At 45.3% G+C, this 17,843-nt stretch overlaps 1 protein-coding gene across 1 annotated transcript in view; it reads left to right on the top strand.

Moving 5' to 3' along the window:
- Positions 1-17,843, top strand: part of loxl1 (lysyl oxidase-like 1) — a 35,760-nt gene that overhangs the window by 2,901 nt on the left and 15,016 nt on the right. The window contains exons 2-3 of the mRNA XM_007909413.2: positions 9,706-9,814; positions 11,634-11,771. Coding sequence (XP_007907604.2) covers positions 9,706-9,814; positions 11,634-11,771 — 247 coding nt within the window. The remainder of the gene's footprint in view (positions 1-9,705; positions 9,815-11,633; positions 11,772-17,843) is intronic.

Raw genomic sequence — 17,843 nt, 5'->3', positions numbered from 1 at the left:
AAGTGGCAGTACTGTAAGCAAAGGTGTAGGATTCCTAATGATATATGAGCAGAATGCACCTATGTCTAGGTTTGCTGTCACTTAGTAATAAATAATAATCATTGTATGTGACATAGCACCTTTCACGTCAGGATTTTCTGTAACGTATACTTTGTAAGCAGTCAGTTTGCACACAGCAATGTCCCATAAACAGCCAAAAGCCGAATGATCAGTTTTATATGGAGGATTGTCAGCCAGGACACCGGGAGAGACAAACTCCATTCCTTTTTCGAATAGCACTGCAGTGTCTTTAATGTCCACTTGAGCAGGCAGACGGGATCTCGGTTTAACATCTCAGGGAAAGCATTTGCCAGTAAATTGTAATTTTACAGTAGAACTTTGAGTTGCTTTGATGATGTGATAAGGCACTAGATCAACTACGCTTTGTATAAAATGCAAGGATTGTTATTATTATTACTGCTTATTATTTTCTTCTTATTATCTTATTATTGTAGGAGGGTGTAAAATTTGGCAATTCTCATGTTCAGTGCGGATTTCGAGGCTGTGTTTTTATGCATCCTCTTTAAGTTGTGGAAAACTGGCTTCAAAATTTAAGACTGCATTTATTTTTTTTTTAGAAATTCTGTGCACTCTGAACTGCTAAATAAAAAGCGTACAAGCCTAGGACAGGTGGAATTTCGCTCCCCTCCCCAACCCCTTCACAGATCGTCCATTAGTCAGTCCATGGTGTAAAATCTGCTGTTTACATTACTTTTCATTTTTCAGATTTTACTTTCGATGAATTTGAGTTAAAAACTGAGACGGTGCTGCAGATCAACTTTGTGTTCTTCCTGGCGCAGACAGTCGGTGACTATCTTTCAGGGTGGGAGAACGTGGGGTCTTCACGCTGAGCTGACTCCAAGGTGACATGTCTGGCCACAGAATGTTAGAATCGAGGCAGCCCTATGTGGCGGTCTATAGTTCGGTCCCTGAGCCAGTATTCCAGGACACTGTTGATGACAGCACAGCCCAGTCTGGCTCATCGGCAGGATCTGGAAGGGCAGACCAGTCACTGGGGGCAGGGAGTCATCCCACTCAGCTCCTGTTAACCTTCCAAGCTAAAGCCCTAACAATCCTAGCTGGACAGGCAGCAGGAAAGCTTGCTAAACAGTGTTATGTGTTGTTAGCTGGTTAGACTCCAGCAGTCACCCCAAACGCACATTCTGGCTTCCTCAAGCCTCACATCCCAGTGATGTGAAAGCTGCTGTATGAAATGTAAGGATTACTTTTAATACTTTCTTGGATTAGGCGAGCAGAGTGCGTCTCTCTGGGGAGATTTCCATGCCTGCGAGAAACATTTGGCTCAATCGATAGCCGCTCGCATCCTTATCTTTATTTGTGTGCACAACACCCTAATCCTTGACAGGCTCCACTGTCTCCCAGCAGGATCGACGTCAATATCCTCACTTTCACCTGGAAATCTCTACACGCCCTCGCACCTCCCTACCTCTGTGACCTTCTCTAGCCTCACTTTCCCGTTCGCCCCCTCCACTTGGTAAACCTGCCTGAGCCGTCCCACCATCAGTGGCTAAGTCTTTCACCCACTACCCTCCAGAACTCCCTCCCCGAATCCCTCTGCCTCACCCCATCTCCACCTGTTTTTAAACGCCTCCTGAAAACTTTCTTCTCTGTCCGTGTCTACGGTCTCCTTCTTCACTGTTCGGTGTCTGTCAGCATCTCTGTGGAACGTGTTGTGTAAAGGCAGATGGTTTGAGACTTTTAAACATGACAGTGGAGTTCTGTGTATCAGATACCCGGCCGATTGCAAAAAAAAATTCTAAAAATCAAAGCTTGTAGCCCAGTTTGTTGAACATAGAATCATAGCAATTTAAGGGGTAGAAGGAGGCCATTCAGCCCATTAGCTCTCCCAGAGCAAGTTCCCACTGCCCTGCCTTATCCCCATACACCTTCAAGGCTGTTTCTTTCATATGCACATATCTATTGGTCCATTCCAATGATCTATCTCTGGGATTTCCATGTGTAGGTGGGATGCATGGGAATCTCAGTTTGGTTTGGATGCTCTTAAGCAACGATGATGGATTTCTGCATGCGTCAGACACCCCGCTGACCGAAACAAAAACCTGTCTAATTCCCTGTTGAAAGTCATAATGGACTCTGCCTCTATCACCTTACTTGGCAAGGCGTGTCACATTCCATTAACTCTCTTGAGTGATAACAATTTTCTTAAGCTCTCCTTTTGCTCCCAGTGTGACTATCTTAGATCTATGTCCTCCCCTCACTGACTCCCCTACCAGTAAAATAATAAGAATTCCTGCATTTGATATAGTGCCTTATTACGTCTTCAACACGTCTCAAAGCACTTCACAGAATATACTGTAAAGTGAATTGACTATGTTTTGTGGGTGAAACGTAGCAGCCAATTACGCACAACAACATCCTACAAACAGCTGTGTTTTGAGTGACCAAATTATAATATTTATTGAGTGATAATTACCCAGGAAAAGCCATCTGCCAATAGACTAACTTACCGGGTTCCTAGTTACTGCTAGGTGAACTGCTTGTGGAGTAAAGAAACTTGCCCAACATTTCGCCCTGCCCTGCATTTATACCCCCAAAAAGGTTTCGGTGAATGGTGGCATATTTAACTTCACAATCACTCATACAGCTCTTTGGCACAAAGTAAATTGAATGAGAATGACCTTATAATTGACTTGTTAGAATATAAAGACACAACTGGACAAGAGAAGGGAGTTTCTCCTGGTGTTCCGGCCACCAATTCTGGAGTTAAATCGGTTGTTCATTTCACGTCTGTTTTGGGACATGGTTGTGCTGCGTTCACCTATAAATACATAGATAAAATTGGTCATTTACTTTGTGATTGATTATGGGATGTTGCTGTGTGCCAATGGGCTACTGTGTTCACCTATAAATAAACAGTCACTACACTTTACAGTAGATCCTGTGAAAAGCTTGGAGACGTCCTCTCAAATGCAATGACTATTATTGTTTTAATGGGCGCTGACTCAAACTCATGGGCTGTGATAAACAGTTTTCATTATTTCAGTAAGGTCAGTGATATTATTCGATCACTGACTGAGGAGCAGTTTACAATGAGTGCAGCGTAACCAAAGGAGGAAAAGGAGCTCTTAAGCCTGTGCTGGAGGCAACCTCCTGTTTGCTTTTGTGTGCGGTCTGAAAATATGTTGGGATTGGCACAGTGAGCGTAGGACTGTAGTGAAGTTGTGCATTGGTTTACTCTTCCCTCTACCACACCCACCCCCCACACACCCACGCACACACACACAGAAATGTACACACACATACACACAAATACCACACACAAACACCATACAGAACCACACACACACAGACCACACACAGATACACACACCCCACACCCACACGCACAAACACCACACACCCATGCAGTGCTGGGAGAGCTCTGTTTTGTTGGCGGTGGCATCTTTTGCGTGAAACTTTTGAGGTCCTTCTGTTGGTTCAGACGGATGTTAAAGATCCCATGGCACAGTTTAGTAATAATAATAATCCTTGCTTTTGATATAGCCCCTTACCACGTTATTGAGATGTCTCAAAACACGCAAAGTGAATTGACCGTGTATTTTGTGGGCAAAACGTGGCAGCCAATTAGCACAGCAGTGTCCCACAAACAGTCGTGGATTGAGTGAGCAATTGGTTTAAGGGATTATTACCTACTGAACGCGATCCGCCAGTTGACTAACAAGTAGGGTTCCTACTTACTGCTAAGTAAACAGAGGCGTGAGGAGTAAGAAAACTTGCATAAGGTTTGAAAGTAGAAGGGAGTTTATCGTGGTGATTTGCCCAACAATCCCCCCAAATAGAAGTGGTTTCTCACGGCTGTTTTGGGGTTCGCATTGCTTTGTGCAAATTGGGTGCTGCATTTGCCCACAAAATACACAGGCACCACACTACACTGTGAAATGCTGCGAAACACTTTGAAATGTCTCAACAACAGGATAAGACGCCCTGTCAGATGTAAGGATTATAAACACGGCACCTAATTTGCGCACAGCACAGACAGCCATTAAGTAAATGACCAATTTTATTTTTGTGGAATGTTGGCCAGGAAACCAGGAGGAACAACTCCCTTTTATGTTCGAACAGTGTTGCGGGGTCATCTAATTTGGAAAGATACTGTTGAACTGCATGCCGCTTAAATTGATTTTCAGATCTTTGCAGATGAACAATCCACTACCCTGCGTGGAAGGTGCTATATAAGTGCAAGTTGTTGTTGTTGTTTACTGGGGTTCAGGTAACTATGTGTGGGATGGTGATTAGCAATTCAACAACAACAACAACTTGCATTTATATAGTACCCTTTACCCAGAGTAGCATCTCAGAGCGCTTGGACAGTGGTAGAGTCTGACAACGGGCCAGCGGGAGAGGGAGGGGAGGAGATTCGGAGGATTTTTGTTAACATGTGGAATGGATGACCTGAGGATGTGGTGGCACTGTAACATACTAGCAACACACAGCAGCGCCTCCTTCAGGAGGGACAAGGTAACTGTGCATGCATTTTACCAACCCAGCCAATCACTAGTCTGGGTGATCAGTTCAGAGAGGACTTTCTCCTCCTCCCTCCACTCCCCCCACCCCCCAACTCTCTCTTCCTGTAGAGGAAGGCTAAGCGCCTAGAGGGGCAGTAAATCGTGATCAGTATCACACCAGCCGCTGGCACGGAGCACTCCTCACCTCTCTACTCTCATGTGCCGTTTAGGACTTGCCGTAAAAGTGCTACAGTCTGCCACGAGACACCTGAGACCCTTTACAACCTCGGCATCCAATTTGCCAGCCAGCCAGTGTTAATCCAATCACTGAAATACTATCGATACAGTAAACTGCTGATAAGTCACCGCTCCGTGGGACGAGGGCTCAGTGACGAGATTTCAGCATGTGGACAAATACATCAATAAATGTGGCTGGGATATTGACAGCATGATGACTTCAGTGGTAATGACAAGTTAGGGCAGGTTTGCGTTAACAGGACTTAATAATGATAATGGATGATAATCCCTGCATTTGATGTTATCCTTTTGAAATATCTCAAAGTGCTTCACTGGACTTTACTGTTGGAGGTTTATGCTTTTCGAAAAAAAACACATCATAATGAGGTTCCATTATATTTTGTATAAGCGAACATTTTGACACAGCAATGATCCACAAACAGCCATGAAGTGAGTGACCAATTTTATTTGGGGGATTTTCAGCCAAGACACCGGGAGAGAGAAACTCCCTTCTCCCTTCTCATGTCTCTGAACAGGCAGATGGGACCAAAGTAACATCTCATCCAAAGGACGGCATCTCCAACAATGTAATGCTCGTGTGAGATCAATATCCCAACGTAGGGCCTGAACTCAGAGCTACCAATTCAGCCAGGCTGATATCTGACAAGGGTGACATTACTAACAACAATAGATAGTGGAGTCCTGTAGCTCAGTGGTTAGAGCACTCGCTTTGCAAGTGAGAGACCTGTGTTCAATTCCAGGCAGAGGGCGAAACCTTGGGCAAGTTTCCTTACTCCACACAGAGCCTAATAATAATCCCTCCAAAACCAAAAACAATAATAAATTGGTCATTTTCAATCTACGACTGTGTGTGGGACACTGCTGTGTGCAATTGGCTGCCGCATTCGCCCACAATATACAGTCAATTCACTTTACAGTCTATTCTGTGAAGCGCTTTGGGACGTCTAGAAGACATGAAAAGCGCTATATCAAATGCAAGGATTATTATAATAATAATAATGAATAAAAATGAACCCTGAAATAATACGTTTTACATAGTGGATGTGTGACCGCAAACTCACTGAAGGAAAACACTCTTTAGAAATTGGAGAAAGTTTTTGAAGTGGAGAATTGCGGACTCTTGGGCAGTCCAAATACATTGTTCTCATCTCTGGTGAGGACTTAAGCACTTTATGATTGAAGTCCCAGAATATTATCAGCCTTGCTTAACTCTGTCAGTACTGTGTGTTAGCCAAGCTCAGTTAGCAGCAATCTTGCCTCTGTGTCAGAAGGTTGTGGGTTCAAGCCCCACGTTAGGACTTTGAACTCAGTCTCGGCTGAGTGTTACAGGAGCACCATTTTGCCAGAGTTGCTGCCGTTCTGTTGAGATGTTCAACTGAGGCCCGGTCTGCCTGTTGAGGTGGATGTTACGGATCCCATGGCGCTAAGGTATTCAAAAAGAGAAGGGAATTTCTGTCCTGGCTGACAGTCCCTCAAATACAATTAGTCATACATTTCATGGTTGTTTGCGGCACACTGCTGTGCGCAAAATAGCTGACTCGTTCACCTACAAATACAAAAGTCATTGCGCTTCAAGTAAATCCTGGGATGCATTTTGAGACATTCTGCTCACATTATAGGCACTGCATCGAATGTAAGGATTATTGTTTTATTAATTATTCCTGAACAAGAATCTTGCTCAATACTACCCAATACTACAAAACAAAAGCAGCCTGGCTGCATCCCTCGCCTTTTAGTGTGCGTGTGTGTATGTGTGGTGTTTGTGTGTGTGTAGAGGTCCAAAGCATTTGACTTCAAAGAAAAGTTCAAAGGTAAAAAGTCGGGGCAATACACACCCCGCCTCCCCCTCACCTCCATCTAGAAAGAGCAGTCACAGTTTAGTGTGTCTTTCAGACAAACCTGTTTTCTCACACACGCAATCCATCCAGTTGTGTCAGTGAGGCATTCTGCCCTCCCTCTCCTCTGCGGTTTGACCCAGGTATTAGAGTAATCTGATGGCTCACAGCTGTGAGCTGCCTCCTTCCCTTTGAACTCACAGATACCACTGCCTCTGCAGCTCCATTTTGGGCTTAGAGCAAGTTCAGAGGTCGGAAGGATTAACATCCAGATATAATAATTGTAAGGAAACAGCAACTGAGCAGAGACTCCGCCTGAATGAGAGCTTGAAATCCAGGCATTTCCAATATTTTTTTGGAATAGTTTTGCTTGAAAACTTATTGAAAGTCAAACGTTTCTTCCTTGTCCTAAATCATTATTTGGTCCACAAAAACACACAACCACTACACTAAACAGCAAACACTGCGACACACTTTGTTACGTCCTCCTGACGTGAAAGGCACTCTATCAAATGCAAGGATTATCATTACTATTTGTTGTTGCTATTATCATTGTTTGCACCTGGAGAATTTATTTAACTTAAGGCAAGGCTTTTATTTTTGGTCAGCGTGGGGTGCCGTGGGTTGGTATGGGGTGGCGTGGGCTGGTGTGGGGTGGTGTGGGGTGGCGTGGGCTGGTGTGGGGTGGCGTGGGTTGGCGTGGGGTGGCGTGGGTTGGTGTGGGGTGCCGTGGGTTGGTATGGGGTGGCGTGGGTTGGTGTGGGGTGGCGTGGGTTGGTGTGGGGTGGCGTGGGTTGGTGTGGGTGGCGTGGGTTGGTGTGGGGTGGCGTGGGTTGGTGTGGTGTGGGTTGGTGTGGTGTGGGTTGGTGTGGGGTGGGTTGGTGTGGCGTGGGGTGGCGTGGGTTGGTGTGGGGTGGCGTGGGTTGGTGTGGGGTGGCGTGGGTTGGTGTGGGGTGGCGTGGGTTGGTGTGGCATGGGTTGGTGTGGGGTGGGTTGGTGTGGGGTGGGTTGGTGTGGCGTGGGTTGGTGTGGGGTGGCGTGGGTTGGTGTGGGGTGGCGTGGGTTGGTGTGGGGTGGCGTGGGCTGGTGTGGGGTGGCGGGTGGGGGGGTGGGTGGGGGTGGCGTGGGCTGGTGTGGGGTGGCGTGGGCTGGTGTGGGGTGGCGTGGGCTGGTGTGGGGTGGCGTGGGCTGGTGTGGGGTGGCGTGGGCTGGTGTGGGGTGGCGTGGGCTGGTGTGGGGTGGCGTGGGCTGGTGTGGGGTGGCGGGTGCAATTGTTGGATAATTTTTAAATTCAGACTTTAGGTGTCAACCTGTCTTATTCAGTAGCATTCTCACCCTGAGTAAGAGGTCCCATCAGGCGGGGGTGTGCCAAATGTGCGCCAAATGTCCCACAAACGGCCACAAAATACAGTCACTGCAGTCTATCCTGTGAAGCGCTTTTGGAGACATCCGAATGACCTAACGAGGTGCAAGGGTTCACTGTACAGTTGTGGCCGCAGCCCATTCTGTTTGGGTTTGCTCTGGGAAGCTGCCCTGCGGGAAGGGCGCTATATACATGCATGTTGTTGTTGTTGCCACCCAAATAGAGTGGCCTACTTCCTGTTCATCAGGTTGCTGTCGGCGTCACTTCCCGCTTTGCCTGTGTGCAGCAAACAGGACGTGATGTCGGCCGCGCTCTGGTGACCCAGAAGTCGGCCATTTGTCTCAGTGCAGGAGAGAGCGCGGGGAGACTGGCTTTCTGCAGTTCTTAAAAAAAAGCAAACCGTCTTCCAAATCAGGACTGGAATGAAGGATTTTCCAAACTTCTACACCTTTTTATACATTCTAATAATGAGAAGAACAACAACTTGCATTTACACAGCGCCCCTCACGCAGGGCAGCGTCCCAGAGCGGAGCACGACGCCGAGCTGGGGCAGGGGGAGGTGACCGTAGGCACGGTCGAACAGGAAGGCCTTCAGGCACGACCTGAAGATAGGGAAGGAAGGGCAAGGCGGAGGGATAGGGGAAGAGTGTTCCAGAGTGTTCAAGAACAGAAGAACATAAGAATTTTCTAGGCAAAAGAAGACCAAGGTCAATCCTGTTCACCTTCCACAATCCTGGCAGTAGCACGACATGTTGTGTCCCTAACTATATACTGCATCACAAAATATTACTTCCTAACAGAAATCTATCTAATTTTAAGACCGAACAATCCCAGCCCGAGACAAGATGGAATATTTTGCCCCACGAAAATCTCCGCTCTATAACCATGGGAAACCAACTTTGTTCTCAAAGGATTCCTGTTTGATATTTTTGGTTGAAATTTTGAAACCTTTTAAGGGTCGGAAAGTGTTGGCTGTTCAAAGTGTTTATACAAGGAGCAAATATTCCCGGCTGGCATTTTGAAACGGCTGGCAATCCATCCTCGTTGCTTTTTTTATCCACCTTTGTGTAAATAATTTCAAGGAAATGTTAAATGCTTTAGAATTTGCAGTCGTTAACATCTTTAAACATTGACAGCCCTTGGTTGGAGCTTTCACAAGCACTAGGCATTAATTTTAATTTCCAATAAAAGTTTATGATATCATTTTTTCCCCCCCCGTTCTCAATGGTTAAGCAAACTCACATCCCTCAAATGCTGTAAAATAGTTGGATTTTGCCCCAAAATAATAATAATAATCTTTGCATTTGATATAGCGCCTTTTCACGTCGTTGAGATGTGTTAAAGCGCTTCATAGGCTTTACTGTAAAGTGGATTGACTGTGTGTTTTGTGGCTGAAATGCAGCAGCCAATTGCACACAACAATGTCCTACAAACAGCCATGGAAAGAGCAACCAATTTTATTTGAGGGATTGTCAGCCAGGAGAGAGAAACTCCCTTCTCTTTTTGAATAGTGCCATGAGATCTTTAAGGTTCCCCTGAACAGGCAAAGAATGGGATCTCCTGCATGTAAAGTGTCTGCTTTCCGGCCTCAGTGTGAATGAGATCAACTGAGCCAATATTGAGAAAGGCTGGTGTATAGCTTGGTTGTTGCCTCTGCTATATGTGTTCTCGTATTTACGTCAATACCTTTCTCTCCATCTCTCTCTCTCTCTTCTTCACTCAGGTCTGCCTGACTTAACCCCAGACCCGTACTATGTCCAGGCCTCCACGTACGTCCAACGATCCCACTTGTATTCCTTACGGTGTGCGGCCGAAGAGAAGTGTCTGGCAAGGTAAGATGCCTGGCCCACTAAAACATTTTCCTTTTGTTTCCAAGTCAAAAGCTTCCAATCCACTTGACGTATTGATGGAGCACTTCTCTGAGGGTGGTCATGGACTGAACAGCTCACTGGGGCGGGTTTCACCAATGATGAAAAGACTATTCGTTCACCGTGCTGCTCGTTCACAAAACTCCCTCCCTGTGGGTGATCAAACTGGTCTGATTGTGTTGTGGAGGGAGCGCGGCTGAAATCGTCAACACTTCAGCTACCCACGAGCAATGGCAGTAAGAGATCGAGTTGATCCAGTGTCGAGCAAGCTCTTCGTTCAATTGCTGAACAAAAGCTGAATGAAAGAGGCCCTCCACCAGAGCTGCAAAACCCACTGAGGCGCGACATAGTGGCACACGTGCCTGGCCTCATTAGAGTGAACGTGCTGCCTGTCTCTCCCTTCTCAAGCGATGAAAGGTTGGCCAACTCGCTCTCCATTACAACAGTCCCAAAGGAAACCTTCGTTGACCCGAGGTCTGAACTCCCAACGCTTGGCGGTTTGGAGCGTTTCCCCCGCTGCGATTGATGTTTGAGTTCAGTGGTGATGTTTTCTGACAGAGTGCTGAGCGCTCTCATAGTATCCCATGTTCTCCCATCTGTGTGAGTGGCACCCGTTGGCTTCTTCAGCTCTACCAACCACAGGCTCCAGCTCGTCCAAAATTTGGTCACTCACATCCTGACCACCTGCACCAAACTTTGCTTGCCTATCACTCTCACCTTTAATTTGGTCACTCAATCCACGATTGCTTGTGGGACGCTGCTGTGCGCAATTGGCTGCCGAGTTTTGTCCACAAAGTATACAGTTAATTCACTTTACAGTATATTTGTGAACAATTTGAGATGTCTTGAAGATGTGATAAGGCGCTATATCAAATGCAAGGAAATTATTATTATTTTGGTCAGCTAAAGGCACTGTTTGAGCACACAAGCCTTCCTACAATTCATTGCTTATACAGCTGTACTGAGATTTATGTGTGGCTGTATAAGGTGACCGATGTATCAGCAATTCACTCTGATGCGTTTCTCCACATGAAAACTACTATATTTATTGATTTAGGTTTCCCCTATTCATGCCACATTTCAGAGCGTTCAGAATTGACCAAAATTGTTGAATTCTGAATGAACTTTGAAGTTTGTTTTCTTGCAGTTTCTTTCAAGAAACTGGCAGAAAGGTTGCTCACAGTCCTCCAGTGAATTCATCTCGTGTCTGCTTGGGACGTTGCTGTGTGCAAATTAGGTGTTGCATTCACCTCGAAAAGACACAGTCACTACACTTTATAGTAAATCCTTTGAAGTGCTTTGATGTTCTCCCAACCTGACAGGTGGGACATCAAAATGCAAGGATTATTATTATCCCGTTTGGTTGTATCTGGTCCTAGTCTAACCAGCAGTGGGAAGCTTGCCAGTGCTCTCAATGCCAAGCTATGTGCTTTTTTTTGGCTGGTAAGACTTCAGCGGGACCACAAGACATATCTGAGATTCCCCGAGCCTCGACTCTCGCCAACCTGTGCCTAATGCTCTCCGAGATTAGGTAGGTAGAGTGCGTATGGCATTCCAGAGAAATTTCCACATGTAGGTGACATGCCTATGTGGAAGTCCCAGTCTGGTTTGGATACTCTTACAACAATGTCGATTACAACAGCGTGCATTTACATGGCACCCTTCAGGCGGGGTAGCGTCCCGGAACACCTAATGCACATTAACGAGAGTGTCCGCCTGTGTCGAGATGCTGATCAAAAGCAAAACTCCCATCTGAACTAATTCTTTCATTTTTACACTACAGCTCTGCCTACACAGAAGAATCCACTGACTACGACATCAGGGTCCTGCTGCGCTTTCCACAGAGAGTAAAGAACCAAGGTGCAGCTGATTTCCTTCCAAACCGACCCCGGCACACTTGGGAGTGGCACAGTTGCCATCAGTAAGTGAAGTGACACAAGAGTAATAGAATAATCTGTCTGGGTGCGTGGGTGTCGTGGAGAGCAGTGACCCTTGAGAAAGGGGCACATTGAATTTTCCTTCATACAAAGATCTTTGCAAATATTGTTGCACCCGGGATTTAATTAAGATTACACCTCCCCTGCAGTAATTATTTCCGACATAATGGAAAACGACTTTACAGCAATTTTCAGAAAAGATCCCGCATCTCATTTAAAATGTCAAGTGTAGAGGTTGAGGCGACGCTGGTGAAAGCCAATAAATAGTCGTGCTAATTAGCATTTCTTTTGTAATTAGACAGTTATCATTAATATTCCTGGATGGACCTTTGCTGTGAATGGGCACGCTTCACATTGTGGACTGATTGGTTTAAAGTGGTTCCCTGTCTTTAATTGCAACTTATATTTAATTGGCACCAAAGGCCTGAATTCTGCCTTGTCTTAGCCTGTAAGGCTATTTTTCCTTCATATTTAAGACAGTACAGAATTGTAAAATATTGTGATAAGAACAGCAACAAATTGCATTTGTATTCGCATCTTTCACATCAGGAGGACATCCCAAGGCGCTGGACAGTCAGGGATTTGGAAGCGAGCTGGGGGTTGGGAGCAACAACAACAACTTGTTGGTGGAGGGCAGGGAGGGTGGGGGTAGGAGGGTGGCCGAGGGCCTTGAAAGAGACAAGGGAGGGAGAGGGCCGAAGGGACGTAGTGGGGATGGAATTCCAAAGGGTGGGTGCAGAGAGGCTGAAGGCCCGGCCTCCGATTGTTAAAAACGAAGGCGGTAATAAACGGGTCGGAATGGATTGTTCTTCAGAGACGGCACAGACACGATGGTCTGCTTCTGACTGTAAGGTTCTATGGTTCCAATTCTTGAATTCCGGTTTCTTTTTAAGAAACTGCGAAAAAAAATGGCTTCCAGATCAAGGCTAGATTTAAGATTGCTACACAATAATAATAATAATAATCCTTGCATTTGATATAGCGCTTTTCACGTCAGGAGGACGTCCCAAAGCGCTCCACAGGACACACTGTAAAGTGAATTGACTGTATATCTGTGGGCGAACGCGGCAGCCAATTGCGCACAGCAATGTCCCACAAACAGTCGTGGATTGAAAATGACCAATTTATTATTGTTTTTGGTTTTGGAGGGATTATTATTAGGCTCTGTGTGGAGTAAGGAAACTTGCCCAAGGTTTCACCCTCTGCCTGGAATTGAACTCAGGTCTCTCGCTTGTAAAGCGAGTGCTCTAACCACTGTGCTACAGGACTCCACAAATCTTATATTTCAAGACAAGAAGGTCTCGCAGCTAAGAGTAGGTGGAATTCCGTGGCTCCGATGGGTTTATCCCGCGCTTGAGCTGCCTTTTGGGTCAGTTGAAGTTCTTACGTTTTCTACCAACACTTTTTGGGGGGTCGTGGTGGGCTGCAATCTTTATTTAGATTTTTACTTCATTTGAATCAGGTACTTGTTGCTTCTTTAGAGGCATTGAAATGTTTAGGGCAGAAGGCTATTGGGCCCATTGTGTTTATTACATAAGAACATAAGAACATAAGAATTAGGAGCAGGAATAGGCCATTCGGCCCCTCGAGCTGCCCCACCATTTGATAAGATCATAGCTGATCTTCAGACCTAACTAATTACCTGCCCTATCCCCATATCCCCCAATCCCTCTGTTTTTTAAAAAATCTGTCAATCTCAGCCTTGAAAATGTTCAAGGACTGACATCTACAGCCTTCTGGGGGAGTGAATTCACTCACTACTCTCAGAGTGAAGAAATATTTCCTCAACTCTGTTCTAAAAGGCTGACCCTTAATTTTAAGACTGTGACCCCTGGTTATAGATTCTCCTATTGGGGGAAACAGTCCCTCAGTGTCTACTTTATCAGCCCTTTAAGAATCTTATATGTTTCAATAAGATCTCCCCTAATTCTTCTGTACTCTAAAGAATACAGCCCCAGTTTATTCAGCCTATCCTCATAGGTCAGTCCCCTCATCCCAGGAACTAACCGAGTGAATCTACGCTGCACCCCCTCGAGGGCAATGATGTCCTTTTTTAAATAAGGAGACCAAAACTGCACACAATACTCTCGGTGCAGTCTCACCAAAGCCCTATACAGTTGCAGCAAGACTTCCCTACTTATTCTGGTGTCCAAGTCAGCAATCCCATCGCGATTTGATGGTTAGAGCGCTCGAGGGGATCCGAGTTCGATTCCCGGGCACGGCAAAACCTTCGGCAAGTTTCCTTCCTCCAGACCCCTCTGCTGTATTTTACCCACAAATTCACAGTCATTGTACATTTATTCCCACTTACCTCCTTTTCCCCCACCACCCCCATACCTAGTCTTGCAAATGACTCCTCTACAAATATGTATCTCGTTCCCTCTTGAAAGCTAATATAGATCCCAGCGGAGCATAACGCATCCTAAAACGTCTCTTTGTAAAAAATAATTACTCCGAATCTCCTCTTTGCTCCCTCACTAACTACCTCAAATTGATGCCCTTTAGTCACCGACTCACCGACCAGTGGAAATATTTTATCACAAGTGATCGGTAAGAGATCAATCATCCATTCTAGGTGAAGTGAACGACGTCAATCAGCCACTACAAATATCCTCATAATCCTTGATGTGACCCCAAAGTGTGGACGGAATGTACCAACCACGAACAAATAAACAGGACACACCTGGTATTCAAAAGTACAGCCAATGCAAACAGCCACACTGTGACCTTTGTGAGGTTGTTAACGGAGAGAGAGAGAGAGAGAGGTGGATTGCTAACAACCCCGCCCCGCTCCCCCCACCCATCCCATTCCCAGCTGCCCGGAAACACGGCTTAAAAACAACAGGAACAGGAGTTGACCATTCGAGTCGGACCACCAATTTATTATATCACGGCTGATAGAATTAATCCTATTATTATTATTATCCCTGATGACCAAAATGTTTTTCTTATTATTATCCTTGATCAGAATCAATAATGCTAATTGCACACACCATATTGGGTAATCTTGGCAGCTCAAATTCCGGTGGGGGGGCAGTGGTGGGGAAGAAGGAGTACAAATGAAGACCTAATGTCCCTCCAATCTGGATTCCAGCCAACATCAAGTGACCAAAATTGTGTTACATTTCAATTAACTTTAACTCCAAATCCCTGAAATGTCCAGCGCCTTGGGACGTCCTCCCGACGTGAAAGGCGCTGCACAAATTTTGTGTTGTATTGTAACTTGGATCGAGAATTGGTTATTTGTTAGAAAACGAGAGAAAATGGCACATGGTGTCGGTGAGAATTGGGGCTAGCGTGTGTAGCTCCAGTGGAATTGTATACAGTGGAAATGATACAGCCACAAAATATACCGTCAATTCACTTTACAGTCTATCCTGTGAAGTGCTTTGAGACGTCTCGAAGACGTGATAAGGCGCTGTATCAAATGCAATTATAATTGTATAGTTATATATAATTATATAGTTATTATAATTGCTATCACCAGCCCTGGCTTACTGATAGCCGAATGGTATCTTATACTATAACTAACTGAATCTGGGCAAAAATTGTGCTGCTCATCTCTGTTCTGTTGTACATGAGGGAGGAAGCCCCTTTAACTCGGTAAACCGCCAGTTAGAAAGGTTATGCCTTGTAACTGTGTCAAAACATTGTTAAATTATCTGAGTTGTTTTAACAATAGGAAGCAGTACCTAAGACTTGGCATATTCGTGTTCAAGTGGAATTGAGAGAAGGGGGAATGAGTCAGAACTGGAGGCTGTTGTTCGATCCTAAAGCAGGACACTGTGCGTGCACAAATTGGCTGTTGCGTTAGCGCAGTTTACAGTAATAATAATCATCCTTGCATTTGATATGGCGCCTTATCACGTCTTCAAGACGTCTCAAAGCGCTTCACAGAATATACTGTAAAGTGAATTAACTGCATATTTGTGGGCGAAAAGTGGCGGCCAATTGTGCACAGCGACATCCCACAAGCAGTCGTGGATTGAAGTGACCAATTTTATTGTTTTTTTTTCTTGAGGGATTGTTATCTGGCGTATGGAGTAAGGGAACTTGCCCAAGGTTTCGCCCTGCCGGCAATCAAACCCAGATCTTTCACTTGCGAGGCGAGTGCTCTAACCACTGAGCCTCAGGACTCCTCCACTTCAGCTTCTAGAAAAAAAGACAACTGAAGAATACTCTAATTTTCTGTCCAATCTAATAATCTAAAAATGTCCAATTATTTTCTAATTCTCTCCCGACTGGAAGAGGCGTCTCTGCCCCTGCCCCTGCCCTCTCTCTCTCTCTCTGCCCGTGGCCTCTCTCTCTCTCTCTCTCTCTCTGCCCGTGGCCTCTCTCTCTCTCTCTCTCTCTGCCCGTGGCCTCTCTCGCTCTCTCTCTCTCTCTGCCCCTGGTCTGGCCATGGTCCAGGTATGAGCCTGGGCAGTGAGTGGAGTCAGGTCACTTGACTGTAGAGGGTGTCACGCATGCACACATGCGCACATAAAATAATAAAATAAAATAAAAACACGTAAAATGTACACCCTGCTTAACCCTGAACAGGCAGGGGCCCATTTATCCTCCCAACCCAACCCCATCCAGCAAACTCAGTAAATTGGGATTTGAACAGCAACAGCCTGTTCTATAAGCTGCAGCTCTGGTCACTACACTGGAGAAGAGAAGGTTGAGGGTGATATGATTACGGTCTTTTCTAAAAATTCTAAAGGGATTAATTAATGTAGAACATGATAAGCTGTTTTTTCTTGTAATGAACCAGAGGCCACGACCTGCGATTGAAAGGGGGATACACAGTACACGTACATATGTACACAGTAAAACTTTGAGATGTCCTCCCGACTCCATAAGAAATGTAAGGATTATTATTATGGAAGCAGGAAGATTTCTAGAAAAGAGCCGGTGGATGGTAGTTGATAGGGTAGTGGTTGGAGGTTTGAGAAAAGCAATCTAAAGAATGATATTAACAAAAGAACAAGTCTCTGGTTCATACCTCTCACTGTAGGAGAGCAAAGTTTTGGCTGGTAGCTAAAGCCATGGCCTTTGAAATTAAGCATGCTTTCAGTGACTAACTTATCATCCAGTGTGCCAAAATGAGGCGGTGCTCATAGGTACATGTGTGTTCAGGCAGATAATATACTTGTCCCGATGTAAATATTATCATTTAATGCGCATTTGTTTTGCAAGTGAGTCAGTCCCGCTGCCCTGAAGAAGCAGCTTGTGGTCCTATACCATATTGGTTAGAGCGTTCGCCTCGCAAGTGAGAGGACCCGGTTTGATACCTGTAGGGGCAAAATGTTTGGCAAGTTTCCTTATTCCACACACACTCTGTTTACCTAGCAGTAAGTACGAACCTGATTGTTAGTCGATTGGCGGATTGCTTTTCCGGGGGTAATAATCCGTTCAAAAAATATATATAATAATTTGGTTGCTCAGTCCTCGACTGTTTGTGGGTCACTGCTCTGTGCGCAATTGGCTGTGTTTCGCCCACAAAAATATACAGTCAATTCACTTTATAGTATATTCTGTGAAGAGCTTTGTGACATCTCGAAGATGTGATAAGGCGCGATATCAAATGCAAGGATTATTATTATAATAGCTGTTACAGGAGCTTGTCTGCTTATTCACGGTTTGACTTTTGATATGGTCTGTCTGGTGCTGCTTCTTGTGACTGTGTTTGACTAGCTCAGCTCCAGATCCCCTAGCCAACAAAAGCAGTGGATACAGTCACAGGGTTGATTATAAGGTGCTGACGCTTATCGGTCTGTCTTTTAATCCTTTAATCTTGCGCTGTGCTATTCAAATGTTTACCAAAGATAAATCGACAGCCTTGTATATTGTCCTATCAAACCCATGACGACACATCATGACTGGCTTAAGTATGCTAAAGCGGCATTTATTTTTATCTGCGGTGTACATAAATGATTCGGAAGTGATTTAGAGACAAAGCTGCCTGGGTTTGCTGATGACACATTAAAAGGGGGAAATAAAAGAGAGCAAGGAGACTGCATATGGCGAGATGCGGATATATCGGGCAGTTGGGCTGACAAGTGACAAATGTT

The sequence above is a fragment of the Callorhinchus milii genome, unplaced genomic scaffold (genome assembly GCF_018977255.1).
Source record: "Callorhinchus milii isolate IMCB2004 unplaced genomic scaffold, IMCB_Cmil_1.0 Scaffold22, whole genome shotgun sequence".
Lineage (NCBI taxonomy): Eukaryota > Metazoa > Chordata > Chondrichthyes > Chimaeriformes > Callorhinchidae > Callorhinchus > Callorhinchus milii.
Note: the sequence above shows the minus strand (reverse complement) of the source record. Positions and strands in the feature narration are given on the sequence as shown.